Source organism: Petaurus breviceps, unplaced genomic scaffold, assembly GCF_028583685.1.
Source record: "Petaurus breviceps papuanus isolate PSGF00001 unplaced genomic scaffold, PetGlider_PUasm1.0 90650, whole genome shotgun sequence".
Classification (NCBI taxonomy): Eukaryota; Metazoa; Chordata; class Mammalia; order Diprotodontia; family Petauridae; genus Petaurus; species Petaurus breviceps.
The window spans coordinates 3,572,760-3,589,572 of NW_027187299.1; the positions used below are offsets into that span (position 1 = coordinate 3,572,760).

The 16,813-nt window shown below is 38.5% G+C and overlaps 1 protein-coding gene across 1 annotated transcript in view; it reads left to right on the forward strand.

Annotated features, from left to right (window-relative positions):
* Window positions 1–16,813, forward strand: part of PCNX2 (pecanex 2) — a 395,419-nt gene that overhangs the window by 357,580 nt on the left and 21,026 nt on the right. Inside the window, exons 28-30 of the mRNA XM_069064863.1 lie at window positions 98–201; window positions 14,638–14,782; window positions 15,322–15,552. Of these exons, the coding sequence (XP_068920964.1) occupies window positions 98–201; window positions 14,638–14,782; window positions 15,322–15,552 (480 nt within the window). The remainder of the gene's footprint in view (window positions 1–97; window positions 202–14,637; window positions 14,783–15,321; window positions 15,553–16,813) is intronic.

Genomic DNA, 16,813 nt, shown 5'->3' on the forward strand with positions numbered 1-16,813 from the left:
TGTGCATATAAATAAATTTTCTAGCTCAGTAGAGTTTCCTGTGTTATAGATTCAGTTTGCAAGTAAAATGATCCTTTTTGTCTCTCAACTCTTGCAGCGTTTGGACAGTGATGAGGACTCCCCTTTGGTTACTCTTTCCTTTGCCCTGTGCATCATGGGAAGGCGAGCTCTGGGAACTGCCTCACACAACATGGCCTTCAGGTAACTAGAGAGGAAATGATGGGGATTTCCTTGGCTATTTAGGGCACTTGTGTGGATGCTACATTTTTTATGCAGACTTTAAGGGCATATTGTGTCCATTTCAAGCTGGAGTGTGAAGGGAAAAGAAAAGCTGAGATTTTGCTTTGCTTTTCAAGTAGGCTTTTTGTCGTGGTTGGAAAGCTATTGACTAGCTTGGTTTGAATAGGGATATTTACATTGAAGAATATCATATTTATTAACAGATTTTTAGAAAAGCATAATGGATAGAACACTAGGCAGGAAGAAGTGGGTTTTTACGAGTTGTGAGAGTCTAGACAAATCACTTAAGCTCTATGAGCCTCATGACCTACAGCATCCTTTCCAGTTTTAAATCTTTGATACCATTATCTACCAATTCATAGATGGGTTGAAATCTACATTGGTAAGGAAAATCCTCATACCAGGAATTCTCCCACACTGATAAAATTAGAGATCTTTGATTCATTTGCACATTCAGTTGTTAACAAATGATTTTTTTTCCCTATACCACTTTAAGTTTAATAGTTTCCTTCTAATTTAAATCATATTTGAAGATCAAGTGATTCATTTTCCTTTCCCAGCCCTGTCCCCACACTCCACACTCTAAGACTGCTATTAAAGAAATGGTTTAGAGTTAGTCTCAATGAGAGATCCCAATGTTCCTAGCTACACCAAGCACTCACATGTGCGCATATTTCCTAGGTCTTGACTTCTGGCCTTTTAGATGTATGGAACATGCCAGTCCCCATGTATTGAAGAAGAGACCAAGTGAAATGTATCACTAGAAAAAAAAAAGAAATTAACACCAGTGAATATGCATATAAATTTCTGGGGGATGTATCAAAACAAAGAACATCACTTTGCAACAAGTTAATGGATCCAAAAGGAAAGTAAATATATCTTGCTATTCGCTGAGGAATAATAGTGATGATGCTAGCTGGCACGATCTGACTGATCCCTTTCCCTTTCCCCTGCCCCCACACCACTCCTTGCTTCTTGACCTGGCACAATATTCAGCCACAATCTCCTGAAAAAAAGCATCATATGTATATTAATTTACAATCTCTGTAACTTCCCAAACCCCAAACTCCCTTCCTGGCCATCACTCCCATGGATGTGTTAAGTTCTTCTATTTGAATGAAAGCCCCTTAAGAGCAGGAACTATCTTTCTTTTTTGATTAGCATAGTGCCTAGAACATAGTGAATACTTAATAAAAAGCTTATTTTCATTTATTCACATAATGCTTTTAAGGTTGCAAAGCAATTCTTGTAATTAATTAGCTATTCACAAAAAAATCTGTGAGTGAAGTGGGAAGGTGAGCTCTCAGAACTACTGTACATAACACGGCTTTCAGGTTACTAGAGGGAAAACAATTAGAATTTTCTGAGCTTCTTGGGGCAGCTGTGTGGATGCCCCATTCCCTCTATGGACTTTTAAAGTAATATTGTGTTATCTTCATTGCGTTGAGTCATTTGTCTGACTCTTCATGATCCTATTTGGGGTTTTCTTAGCAAATATACTGGAGTGGTTTAGCATTTCCTTCTCTGGTTCATTTTACAGATGAGGAAACTAAGGCAAACAGGGTTAAGTGACTTTCCTAGGATCACACAGCTAGCCAGTGTCTGAGGATAGATTTGAACTCATGAAGATGAGTCATCTTGACTCCAGGCCTACTACTCTATCCACATTGCCACCTGGCTGTCCTATCTTCACTGTACAGATGAGGAAAATGATACTAGGAAATTAATAAATAGTTTTTAAAATTTTATTTTTATATTTATTTTTTATGTAAAGTCACTCAATTCAATATATATTTATTAAATTCCATTATATATGATGCATTGTGTTAGACACTGAGGTTACAAACATAAAAATGACACAATACATGCCCACAAGAGGCTGACCTTCTGCTGGGGGATATGACATACTTGTAAATAAAATAAGAAGTAGGGAACAATGGTCATGAAACACAGATCCAGACAACATACTCTAAGAAAAACTGATGGGGGGGGGAGGAAGAGACTTTCACTAGCATCCAGCAGGAGAGGAGGAACTCCCTAATTCACAAACAATTCTCCTAGCCAAAATTCTGTGTGGTGGTACATCCTCGGAGAACCACTGGTTTCTGGGAACTAAACTCAGTTTATACTGGTTAAATTTGCCCTAGGTCAGTCAGCAAATGGGTTCTCCTGTTGTTTTATGTCCCTGGTTTGTAGGTTGTTCCAATAATAATTCCTTGCAGACAAATGGTAGTTGTCTCTTTCCTGGGTCCCCTATAACCTACCTGACCACCTTATGTGAATGGAAAAACATGTTGAAATGTATTTTTTTTCCTCTTATAAAGTCCTTTCTAAGAGGGAGTATAAATGATCAATCTGCTATAATTTAGTAGTGGCAACCTGTTAGGTGAAAGAAGTTGTAAAATGTGGATTTTTAAGGAGGCAAGCTAACTTCCTGTTAGTTTATGTTGTAATTTCACTCCAGGAAAAGCAGTTGCTAAGCACCACTAAGAATAAGGAAGTAATAAAGGATGAGGAAAAGCAGTTTATTTCATCAGCAACCTTTTAAGTCGTGTGTCCCAGCACCTCCTACCTTTCTCTGTATATGAGGAAAACCAAATCTCTTACCTTTAATATGTTCCATTAGGGTCTATTGCAGAAATTTTCTTTCCCTCCATCTTGCAATCTCCCCAAACCCCAAGAAATTACAAACAAACCAACCTACCAGCAGGACAGATATCTTCTCGGTCTTCACAGACAGTATCTTGATCATGAACAAATAGGATGATTGTTCAAGATTATAGGAAGTCATTTACAGATTTCCCAAAACAGCTGTCTGCTCAGAACATCACTCGTATTGAAACCACAGACAGAAAGGAGGTAATGTATAAAGGAGCTAATAACAAAGACTGAGTTTTTTGCAGGGACCAAACAGTCAGAGAGGTAGCAAAATTCTCTCTGTGGTATTTCAAGAAAATAGTTAAGAAAACAACATAACAAGCCGGCTTTTCATCATTTTAAGGAGGTTTTTTGTTGTTGTTGTTGTTATTTTATTTTGTAACTGCTTCTCACTTAAATGTAAACAGATGCATTTTGGAGAATTTCACTCTTTTGTTTCATATCTCAAATGTTTTCAAAGACTTCTTTAATATCTTTCTTTTTGAACACCTCATTCAGAATATGTCAGGGCCACACTTTTCATTTCTTGCTCTCCTTTCATTTTCTCTTGATTGAGCAGTATGCTTGCTGACTGTTCTTTTATTATTTTTAAAATTCTATTTCAATGGAATTTTTCTTATTTTCTTCACTTTCATGTCCTAAAATAAGTCAACTCCACTTGTTTGTTTCAAAACATTGTGAGGTTTGCAAAGACCTCAAGGTTCTTGACAGTACTTTGAGGACTTTCAGGGAATGATTAAAATAACTGTGGCTGCTACAGTTTGATGAGAGACCCGAACCATTCTGAAGTCCTATGATGTGGTTTTATTTTTCTCTTTAACTTAAAAAAGGAAGTTATCTGTTGTTGCTGAACAAGACAGTCTATGTTTCTTAACCATAGCATCATCTAAGGCAAAGATTATTTTTTTTTATTTTTAATTTATTTACTTACTTTTAGTTTACAAGATTCAGTTCCACAATCCCTTGATTTCCAAATTTTCTCTCCCTCACTCTCCTCCTCCTCTCCCCATGGCGGCATGCAGTCAAATATAGGTTCTACAAATACCTTCACGGTAAACATTGGTCCAGTTGTAAAGAAGGATTATAACCAATGGAATGAACAACAAGAAAGAAAGAATGAAACAAAATACAAAAGAGAGAGAGCAAGTAGTTTTCTTCAATCTGCATTTAGACTCTGTAGTTCTCTCTCCAGATGTGGATAGCCCTTTCCATCTTGAGTCTTTTGGAGTTGTCTTCTAACCTTGCATTGCTGAGAGGAGCCCAGTCTATCAAAGTCATTCATCACAAATACTATGTGTCTGTAATTGTGTACAAAGTTATCCTGGTTCTGCTCTCTTCACTCAGCATCAGTTTATATAAGTCTCCCCAGGTTATTATGAAGGCTGTCTGCTCCTCGTTTCTTATAGCACAATAGTATTCCATTACTTTCATATACCACAACTTGTTTAGCCATTCCCCAATTGATGGGCATCACCTTGATTTCCAATTCTTTGCCACCACAAAAAGAGTGGTTATAAATATTTTTGTACATACAGATCATTTTCCCACTTCTATACAGCTAAGGCAAGGATCCTTAACTTAAGATATACAGACCCTACTAGATCTGTGGAGAGATTTTAAGGAGGCCATGAACTTGGATGGAAAAGAAATATACATATTTATTTTCACTAATTTTTGGTTTCTCCCATAATCCTGTACAATTTATTTTATGTATTTAAAAGCATTATTCTGAGAAGTCCATATGTTTCACCAGACTGCCAAAAGGGGTCACAAAAAAAAGTGAAGACCCCTGACCTAAGGCATGTTTTCTGTCTACTGCCTGCCACCATCAGAAGAAAGAAAAGTCAGACACACCGTGTTTTTGGAACATATCCAATGCATTCAGTTTTTATAGTGCTTGACCATAAAGAATCTTTTGAGATCATTGTCTTTGGGGAAGTACCAGTCTATGGGCCTGAAGTGCACTTTGTGGGAAATAAATTACATGATGGTCATATACTAAATTTCATATAATATCAGATGATCTGAGAATACTTGGTCCTAGGCATGAATAACTAAATGTTCTCTAAGTCCACTAAAGTAAGACTTCAATGATTTAGTGATGAAAGACTGGGTCTTCTTATTCCCTACAGCCTTACTACAATGTTATCTCCCCCCACTCTCAGGCATTCTCAATAAAACAAGGCACCCATTTACAAAATCAGGAAGGACTAATAAAATGACTTGGAAGTCATAATAAACCATAAACTGAATGAAACTGAGCAAAGGAGTGTTGTTATTTAAAATACTACTGTGATACTGGAATGTTTTAACATAGGTGGAAAATGTAAAAGTGTAGAAGTAAACAGGGCAGACCCTTATTTTAAAGTCTACCAAGTGTGGGGGAAACTGGAAAGAGTAATAAAATTATTTATAAGGATGAAATAATTCTCATGAGGAGTCAAAGGAGTTGTTGTTACTTAGCTTGGAGGTTAAGAAATTACTTGAGTATCATTTTCAAATACATGACAGGTTATTTAATTAGTTGGATGCTGCCCAGTTCTTTGTCTATAACAGAAGAAAAAAGCAGATAAATGGGCGTTTGTAAAAAAATCAAAACATCAAGGAGGATTCTATAATGGTTCCAGCATTTCAATTCAGTTCAACCACATTTAAATTCTTACTAAGGTGTTAAATTCTAGGAATATAGAGAGGAAAAAAGTTACAGCCATGTCCCACAGGAACATTTTACTAAGAAAATAAGTGGTTTGCCTTATGAGATCCTCACCCTATGAGATCTTCCAAAAATACAATAGAAAAATTAATCAACCCTACATGGTTTAAATAAAGTCTTGGTAATCAGAGATATGTGTGTCAGATGTTGACATATCAGGCTATTTTACCTACAACACTATTTCTCCAAAGATTGTAATAACTGTTCTCCCTTTCCTGACTTCTAGTATGAATTTTCATCAGAAAGAAGGAAAGAATAGTTTCTTTCTGAAGGGGAAAGAGGTTCTGGTCCTTCCTACTGAGCCTACACTTCCTACAGTGGCATCCACTGGGTTCAGGGTATAATAGTCCAAGGTCAAGAGTATTAGGTGCTGAAGATACAAATACAAGGGATGAAGCAACCCCTGTTGGCAAAGGCTACATTTTAATTGGAGATAAGCATATATAAAAATATATGTGGCATAAATATAAAGTGAAAAAATACAACTATATGAAGTCATTAAAAACAAGATGGGGCCCTTGCAGCTGGTGGGATCAAGAAAGGTTCTGGCAAATGATGGTGCCTGAGTGGCAATTGTGTGAAAGGAAGAGTGGGGTTCCCTAAGTCAGGATTGGAGGCAGAGTATCTTATCTCTTGAGCAAACAACAATAAGAATTCAAGTTTAGAATTTAGGTTACTGTCCTTAGACTGGACTATGCTTGTCAATGTCCTTGCTGGTGTCCTAATTAAGGTTCATTCCAAGAGTTAAAGAAAGTCAGAATAGCCCTGATTGTATGACTGCTATCTTTCCATAGTAATTCTAATAAATGAGAGATAGTGGAAAACTGGATTATTATTTGACTTGACTATCAGAGCCACCATATAAGAGGAATCTAGCTTTCCCAAGCTGGAAGGAGCCTTAACCATCAAGTACCATCCTCTTATTTTAGAGATGAGGGAGCCTATCTCCTATCTCTTGATCCCAGAGAGATTAAGAGACTTGCCCAGAGTCACACAGCAGGTGAGTATTAATGAATGGTCTAGTAAAAATCCTCTATTGGCACTCTAAGGAGAAAAAAATTATCGGTTGATTTTTTTGTACAGAAAGAAACATCTGTAGTTTGTTGATCCATAGTGTGTAATGAAGGTAATAGGGGTAGGAATTTTATTTCCCCAAGTAAGGGACCTTCCTGTTAATGTAGGTTGGCACCTTCTCTGCAGTCTTAGAGAATTGTTAGAGAAGGCATTGAGGTAAAGTGATCACACAGTATATGTCAGAGAAGGGGCATTGAGGTAAAGTGATCACAGTATATATCAGTGACAGACTTGAACTCAAGTCTTCTTGGCTCTAAGGCTAGCATTATCTATATTCACTATATTATGCTATCTTGCCTAGTGATATTGATCTAAAGAGTGGAAAATTCCTGATGACTGGTATCAAAAGTAGGTTAAGAGTTTTCCTCCAATAAAAGTCAATAGAGCCATAAGACATTTAACTACTGTACCTCAGACTCAATTTCTGAGTAACTAAGATATACACTGGGCATGTTGTTAATGTGACTGGCTAAAAAGAAAAAAGGAAAGACGGAGGGAAGGAAGAAATGAAAAGAAAGGATAAGAAAAAGGGAGGGCAAATGGAGGAAGTTGAAAAAACAAAGAGAAAGAAAAGTAAAAAAAAAAAGAAAAATTCTCTGCCCTCAGGAAGCTTATATTCTTACCTTTTTTGATAGTCATTGTTATTTTCACAGAGATTTTGGTCAATGAGTTTCTCCTAGGCAGTGAGTTTTCTTTGGTAGTCTTTCTGGCAGGATATGTAGTTTAGTCAGATGTGATACACGTGTTTGCTTTGTTCTGTATGTATATGAGATTAGAAATCATTAGTCAGGGGATCCATATTCCAGTCCAAGAAATGCAGATTATATCGTATCTCAAGAAGTGATTTACAGAGATTTGTACATGGTTTGCAAGTATCTCATTTACTAATCAGTAAACATGGGTAAACCCAGACTGTAAATCAGACTTAATTGTGTGCATATGGTCTCTAAGCATTCTATTTAAAGGACTGTGTTAGAGCAGAAGGCTCTCCACAATCTGCAATTGCTTTTGTATATTGGCAGTGTTCAGAAATTAACTAACATGATCAAATCGGTCATTGTGTTAGCAATTCCATAGAGGGATGTGAAGAAACCTTTGCACCAGTAGAACTCTTTCATATGAGGCCTGGGGCTCACGAAAGCCTAAACCCACACATTCAGTCACCTATCACCCCAAATCTTCAATGTCCACCCTCCCCCTTGTTGGAACTTGTTTGAACTCAGCCCTCTACCCAGAGTGGACCAAAAAAAAAAATAACCATAGAAAATCCCTAGCTAAGACTAGACTTTGGAGAGAGGGTATATAGTATAAAGATAAGTTGTATATAGGGATATAGTATAAAAAGCAGGGAAAGGAAAGCCAGAAGACCTGAGTTTAAATCTCAGGTCACTGCTTATGTAACCTGGGCAAGTCCCATAACCTGTCTAAATCTCAGTTTGCTCATATGTAAATTATATCAGATAACTTTTTAAATCCCCATCAACTCTAGACCTTAGCTTCACCATAGAGAAGGTAACTAAAATGAAGAAGAGAACAAGGGGACCAAAGTGCTAGCTAAGCTGTGTGAGCAAAATGCAGCTGGGACACGAGCCTTGGACTAAGGAACTTGGCAAACAGGAGAAATAGTGAGCAAAGCTGAATCAGAGTAAATGGGCCACAAACCAGACAGAATCCAGAGATATCTAATAGACTAGCTTCTGGTGAGGAAGAAGAAATGCATTGAATGAGGGCTGAGCTAAGCTCCCTTTAGCTAAGAGGAAGTCCTTTTTCTCTGGCCAGTGCAACTATTCAAATGGGTCGCCAGGTATTCCTAAATCACTAGCATAATACAGTGACCATTTGTTGGCTAAAATGCTATCTTAACAAAGGAAGGGACAGCAGGGCATATTGAATAAAAGACTGACATTCAAATCAAGAAAACTGCCTCTGATTATAGTATCCTAGATTTGGAGATGCAAAGAATCTTAGAGGTCATCTACTCTAGTCAAGCCCCTCGTTTCATAGACAAAGAAACAGAACCAGAGAGGTTGTAACTTCTCAATTGGTTAGCACCAGTGCCTTCCAAATCATTGAACTGGATTCCAAACTCATTACTTCCAAAGAAGTAAACTGACAACAAAGCAGTGCCAAAAAGTACAGAACTAAGACAGGAGATACCTGTTCTGATCCTGTCTCCATCGTTAATTACCTATACAATGCTTTGCAAGCCATGTGATCTCCCTAAGCTTCAGTTTCCTCATTCATAAGATAAAAGGGTTGGACTGCATGATTTCTGGAGGCCCTACCATTCTTGGCTTCAGAAAGACTATTCCTTTTAATGAGCCTTCCTTGAGTTGGGGCTGTGGTTATGGATTCATTCCTGGAAAGCTAAACACTACTGTTCTAATAGTGTAATATCAAAGCAAAACTAATAAAAAAGCAACCTTTTCAAGTTAAAAAAAAAAAAGCCAACCACATGCTAGTATCAACTCTTTTATCATTTCCTTATTGCCTCAAGAATAAAATATAAATTCTTCTATTTGACATTTAAACCTCTTCACAATCTGACCCCATTCTACCCTTCCAAACTTCTTACACCCCTCCATAGACACTACAGTCCAGCCATGCTGGCCTACCTGCTGTTCCATAGTCCATCTCACCTCCCAGCACCCCACACTGTCCATCATGCCTGGAATACAATCCCTCCTCACCTCTCTGCCTCTTGGAATCCCTGATTTCAAAACTAACATAATCACCATCTTCTACAGGAAGCTCTTTTTGTGATACCCACACTGTCAAGGATCAGAGTTGGGAGAGCTGGTTCAGTTTTTGAAAGAATTCAATCAGGCCTTCTCTTTAGCCAAAGGGAGCTTTATTAACTCAAAAGAATATGGGTCTGACATGCAGCAAGGAGCTAAAAAAAGGCATTGATATAGGACAAGGACCAGACTTATATAGACAGAAAGCTGCACAGCCTATAAATAGGATGATAATGTAATTTTAGGGTTTCTAAAGGGAGTTGGAGATTTAGGGACAAGATAAGTTTTGTAAGAAAAGGACATGGGATGAGGATGATGGATGACACAAGATGAGGAAGACAAGGGAATTTTTATGACACAGGAGTGGGGAAGACAAGGAATTTCATGGTCCAGGATAAGGGGAAGTTTTGTGGTATTTGAAGATAAGGGGAGACTTTAGGATACCAGGGAATGAACAACTCAACCCTTAGGGCACCTCTGTATCCACATCAATACCACCTCCCCTCATACCCAGAACTAGCCTGTATTCATTTTGTATATATTCTCTATATATTTAAATAGGATGTCCCAAAAGTATTAATGGGAGCAGCTAGGTGGCCCAGTGGGTAGAGCTTCAGACCTGGAGTCAGGCAGATCTGAGTTCAAATTCAGCCTGAGACACTTTCTAGGTGTGTGCTTCTGGGTAAGTTACTTAACTTCTGTTTGCCTTAGTTTCATTATCTCTAAAATGGGGATAATAATAGCACCTACTACAGGGTTGTTGTAAGGATCAAATGAGATAATTATTGTAAAGTATAGTGAATGGCACATAGTAAACACTATATAAATGTTATCTATTATTATCATAACCATCACTACTATTATTATAATTACTATATTCCATTATGTTGTATATTATTAATTATATAGGAAAACATAATTAATACATATTAATATATTTTGTATTATCCATTAGCTTTCACTTGTGTCCAACTCTTCCTGACCCCATCTGGGATTTTCTTGGGCAAAGATCCTGAAGTGGTTTGCTATTTCCTTCTCTAGCTCATTTCACAGATGAGGAAACTGAGGCAAACAAGGTTAAGTGACTTGCCCAGGGTCACACAGCTAGTGTCTGGGGCCAGATATGAACTCAGGAAGTTGAATCTTCTGGACTCCGAGCCAAGCGCTCTATACACTGTGGCAGCTAGATGCCCAGCTATTATGTATAATAATATATGGTAGCTATAATTTTTAATAATCATTATCGTTATTGTTGATTTAGCTTAATACTGCACTTAAACTTTTGAGACTCCCTTTATGTGTCCATACATACTCCACACTATCTTAAATTTCTTGAAAGCTGGAACTCTTTCCCTTTGGATGTTTTCCCAACACTTAATACAATGTTGGCACATAGAATTAATCAATCTTATTAAAGAATCACATTCTTGGGTCAGCTAGGTGGTGCAGAGAATAGAGCACCAGCCCTGGAGTCAGGAGGATCAGAGTTCATATCAGACCTCAGACACTTAACACTTATTAGCTGTGTGACCTTGGGCAAGTCACTTAACCCCAATTGCCCTGCTTTCCCCCCTCCAAAAAGACCAAAAAAAAAAAAAAAGAATCACATTCTTTCTTGTGGTGTTTCTGTTTAAGAAAAGATTCTGCCCATACATGTCTGTTAAGAAGTAGGGCTCTATAGATGTTCACATGTTGCTGGGATATAAATGTACTTATGTCTTTAAATCTTAACTTTGTTCAGTCTTTCTCAAAAGGTTTTAAAAAATATCTTTAAAGATGTTGTCTTCCTTTTCCTTATAATTTTGCATGGCACCTAATCCAGTGCTCTTCACAACTGAATGTGCTCTTTCCTGACTGACTGGCAAATCTAACATGCTGATTGCCTTTTGTCACATGTAGAGGACTTTCCTTGGCTAGGAGCTGTCTGCTTGACCTGACTTCCCTCAAAGAAACTGTTTTTTGTGTGGGAATTTCTCTGCAATGAAAATTCTCACCAGCTGTTTGTTGGGGTGTGTGTGTGTGTGTGTGTGTGTGTGTGTGTGTGTGTGTGTGAAGTAGTACTATGGAAGGCAGATTGAGAAGGTGAAAAAGGAATTTTTTTTGGTCTAGACCTGTGATTTTAATTCTTGAAGTAGAAACTTCCTCTGCCAATTCTGGACAGTAAATGGGCTCATAAAAAGACTCACTGTCTTAGGGAGATGGTCACATCTATCTGGCAGGGGCAAAGCTCGTTTCCTGATCCTTTGGACTTCAGAGGACAAAGCCTCTATACCATATCTCTCACCATCCATTAGAGTCTTTATATGTATAATTATGTATTATAACATTTATAGTTATTTACTCTTTGAAGGATATATACATGTATCACTTTTAAAACAATCATGTATCTGGCTCCACATATATGTGTGTGCGTGTTTGTATGTTACATGTATGTGCATGTGTGTACATGTACATATATCCCTATGGAGGTTTTTTCCAGTTTGCAGATTCAAGAGCTTTTATCAGATCCAAATCAGAAATGTTATCTGTGTCTAGTGCCCACTTTTTTCCAATACTTTACTCCTACCCTCTCTTGCCACATATTTTTTTTTCATTTCTCTTGAAATAATTTTTAAAATGCAATTAAGGAGAGATTTCCCTTCTCTAGAGAACAAGACAAGTAATACATGCATCACAAAGTTGGAGTGTTTCATCTCTAAGGTGCTGAGGAAATATTCTATTTTTGTGTTTTCTCCATTTTGCACCATTCCATGTGAGCAGCATTGAGTGGCATGATATATCATTTTCACTGAAAATAGAAACTTCCTATAATCTGTTGTTGTTTGGAGGTGGCTTTGGATCAGAGCTCAGCATCTGTGCAAGTCCTGGGGGAAGCTTTGTTTTTCTTGGCCCTTGATAAGCCAAAACCAAATTTTGTACCTTTAAAATATAGTTGAGACAGAAATACACTGGCATCCTGGAACCCTGTATCTTCATCCTGGCCTCACTTTTGATTAGCAGTATCCTCTTTCTGAACTCACTTTTGATTAGCTTGGGCAAACCCATTCATCTTTGGTTGTCAGTTCCTCCATCCATAAAGTAGGAATGGCATTTTTCTTAAGTACACATTTCTACAGAGATCCATGCCTATAGATCCCTGAGTGTAGGACTGAATTGAGTCCTTCCTGGAATGTAACCCACCCCTCCCCACCCCTTACTCTCCCAACTCCAGGACTTAGCTCTCTCTCAATTCAGTACTTAGTTCTCTTCCCTAGGGAGAGGGCATATTTTAAAATGCTTTCAGCTGAGGACTTAGAAAAAAAAAATCACTGTAAACATTTTAAAAGTCCCCACCCTTGGCCTTAGTCCCTTCCTTAGTCCCTGGGAAAGTAAACCATACCATAGTGTTATGTAGCAAATTCACTGTACCCTGTAGTAGCAGAAGGCCTTAGGGTCTCACTGCTCCAAGGCATTCCATAGGAGGCTTGTCTGCATTCTGGAGACATAGTCTCTCTCTCACAGAGGTTCAAATGGTCTTTCCTGTCAATGATGAGCCCTGGTGGCCAGGGCTTCACATTTTCCTTTTCTTCTGTCCAAGCTGACCATTGAATGCGGACATCTCTCTCTTTAGGGAGTTGTGAGAAGAAATTAATGAGCATAGTAGTACACTTTGCAAATAAATGTTAAAATGGTAATCAGTAGAACCATTTCCCTAATGTGCAGGTCTAAATGCATTGTGTTGAGTCAAGAGACTTGTTCAGTGAGCCAAGTCATTAAATCCTTATGAGCCAGCCATCCTTAAAGAGCCCCTTTCACACACGTTTTCCTTCACATTCTCTCCCAGTTCAACACTATTAGGGATGATGTTTCTTGTACTTGTCATTTAACTACCTCACTGGGATTCAGTGAGGAATTCAGAATAAAATGCCCCAAGGTTGTGAGAGGAAGGATACTAAATAATGTTTTAATGGTAACAAAAGAGAGAGAAAGGAGCAGATCCCCTTCCCCCACACCCAGAATTCAGGATGTGTAACTCCCCAAACCCTACTTCTCATATTCCACAAAAAAGTGGGGGTTGGGGAGGAGAGGAAGAGCAGCCCAGGTACTGAGAGAAAACTTACTTAACTGAAGCTTTTGTTCTATATGTAGAAGGTGATCATTTATTTGTAGCAAGTGAGGAGAGGGGAAGCATGCATAATTGAAAAATACAGATAATTCCCAGAGATCATTCCCAGAGCTAGTTTTGACTTCCTCTTCCACCACAACACTTAGCAAAATTACTAATGAGAAGAATATTTTTTTCATCTTTCTTTATTTCGCTAGCCCATATCCTAGTAGAGTAACATAGGGTCATAGACCTAAAACAAGAAGGATCTCAGAAACCAGCTGGTCCCATCTCTTTATTTTATAGATGAGGAAAATAAGACCCAGTGGAATGACTTGTCCAAAGTCACACAAGCATTGGAAGCAGGACTAAAACCTAAGACCCCCTACTCTAGACTTAGTATTCTTTCCCCTGGGCCATTCTCATCATTAATTCAATCCAATTCAATTTAATTCCTTTCAGCAAATGTTTATGAAACATCTTCTGTGTGCAAGGCACAGTGTGGCTACAAAGACAAAAATAAAATAAAAAATAGTCCCTGCCCTCAAGGAGTAGTGATATAACTCTAAATGATGTCCAGAAGCCAGAGAGATAAATGACTGTGGGTAATACAGACTGCATCAACAGCCCCCCAGCTAAAAGAGGGCTGTCTACAAGCTCCAAGCTGTTGGTTGTGACTGTTGTCAGCATTGAGATAAGCCAGTCTCTTTATTTTCTTGGCACTGTAGGTGAGATCCCCAAATGGTTAGCCATGAAAAGCATTAACAAAAGTGTGTTCTGACCAAAAATGCTTTCTGTGTTCTCTAATATAACATCGATCAGACAGACAATTCTGTGGCTCATAAAATCGATAAAAATGATTACAACAATGTAATACTCATTATTTGATATGAGGACAAGAATAAGATTTGTGGTCTCTGGGAGTTTGGCATAATGCTGTGAAGCAGCAGCCAGTCATCTTGACCCAAAGGAATTGCTTGTAGTACTTCCAGTTCTTTAGCTCATGCTAAGACAGTGACATTGGGATCTTGACAAAGACAAATGGGAAGAAAAACCTTGTTTGAAATAACTGGTTTCCTCCAAGCCTTTTCCACCCTGCATTGAAAATAAGGAACAACATTGTTTTACAGCCTAGATTCCTTTCTGTACGGTCTCCATGCCCTGTTCAAAGGTGACTTTAGAATAACATCAAGAGATGAATGGGTGTTTGCTGACATGGATCTGCTGCATAAAGTTGTCGCTCCAGCTATCAGGATGTCTTTAAAGCTTCATCAGGTATGCTCCTTTGTTAACCTCTTGCATTTATGATTCTCCCTGACACCATCAATAAAAAAAAGGAGAAGAAAGGCGATGGTAAAAGTAGGGAATTCCAGGATGCATCCCTGTTTCTTAAGAGAAGGCATCACCTTTTTCACTGTTTAATTTTGTTCACTGTTTAATTTACTTATGTAGTTGGATTCCACATCATAGGGTTAATTTCTCATCTACTTGTTTTTGTTCTCATGGTTGTTGTTTTTTGCTAATGGTTGGGGTGGATATTCCAAAAGAGGCCAAAGTTATCCAGACTACACTGGGAACTGTATGTGGGTCTTAGCCAAATACCTTCCCAGTGGACAGAAGGAGTAAAAAACCACCAATCTCATGAAATATATCCCAGATGTTGACAAAATGACACCTGCCTGGAGCCTGTACTACAAAGAAGAGAACAAAGGAAGAAATGTGGATGTGGTTGATCAATTCAGTCTTAAGGGGTGGGGCTCTGTTAAACAAGTTCAGATTCTAATCAAGCCTATGGGTGGATTTTATTTCTCTAGGACCAGTTCACATGTCTAGATGAATATGAGGATCCTGTGGTCCTTTATGAAGCCATTCAATCCTTTGAGAAAAAGGTGGTGATTTGCCATGAAGGAGATCCTGCATGGAGGAGTGCTGTCCTGTCCAACAAAGAGGAGCTTCTCACCCTGAGGCATGTGGTAGATGAAGGCACTGATGAATATAAAGTTATCATGCTACACAAAAGCTACCTGAGCTTCAAGGTGATCAAGGTACAGTAAGATTTGTTTGGAAAACCCATTTCTTATTTTTGAGTGTATGTAAGTTGATGAAATTGATTGTTGGTGCCATCTTGGTGAATCCATATGCCATAATACTATTTCAGTAATTTGTTTCTAAATGAGTATTTCCTAGTCAACAGACTAGGGTGACAAGGTTAGTTTCCTTCATTTTCAAATATCATTTGGTACCTTTCAGAACCACTGACTAGATTGTAACCTACTTGAAGAATTGTTTTACTTTTGTTTTTGTATCCCCAGAACTTAAAATGGTTTTTGGCACATAGTAGGGGTTTCACAAATGTTTGTTGATTGCTTGATTAAGAAGGTACTTTTGGAAGTGACCTAGTCCATCTCTCTCTGCTTCATAGCCCATACTACATTTAGACCATATTTACCTGTGTCCATGCCAATGCCAAATCAGTAGATCAAGGAGGGCGAGTACCAATCATGCCATCACCATAAAACAAAATTCCATGTCTTGTTCAGGGAAGTAACATATAATTGTTCTGTTAAGTGCCTACTCCACAGGAAGGGTATGGGATGCACTTCTGTCTGTGATTGGGGACTAATTGATAGACTCCTGATGAATAATGAAGGTATACTTCAAATTGTACTATAGTAGAATAATATGAATACATGACAAGTAAGTCAGAGTTCATGGGTTAAGCAAGAGCTTGGTAAAAGATAGGAAAATGAATCCAAAGCAATGGTTTAAAGCTGGAGAAGTCAGCACGAAGTTAGAGAAAGGGCAGAGTCAAGATGGTAGAGTAAAGGTAGGGGCTCTCTTGAGCTCTCCCCCAAACTCTTCCAAATACCTTTAAAAAAGACTCTAAACACACTAGCCATGTGACTTTGGACCAGTCACTTAACCCCAATTGCCCTCCAAAAAGCAAAACCAAAAAATAAAAATTACTCTAAAATTTTGTAGCAGCAGGACCCACAAAAAGACAGAGTCAAAAAAATTTCTAGCCCAAGACAACTTGGAAGGTCAGTAGGAAAGGTCTCCTTCTCCAGAATGAGAGAGGAGAGCAGTCCAGCACTGGCTGTGTCAGTGCAGAGAGGGCCCCAGAAAACCTGGATCAGGCCTTGGGGCAACTGAATCCCTGGCAGCAGTGGCAGTTTCCAAACCTCCCATCCCACAGACACCAAAGGCAGCTTGGAAGGTCAACAGGAAGGGTCAGTCACACCTGAGTGAGAGTGGAACGCAGTCCAACACAGGCCATGTCAGCACAGCCCCAGACATGGTAAACCA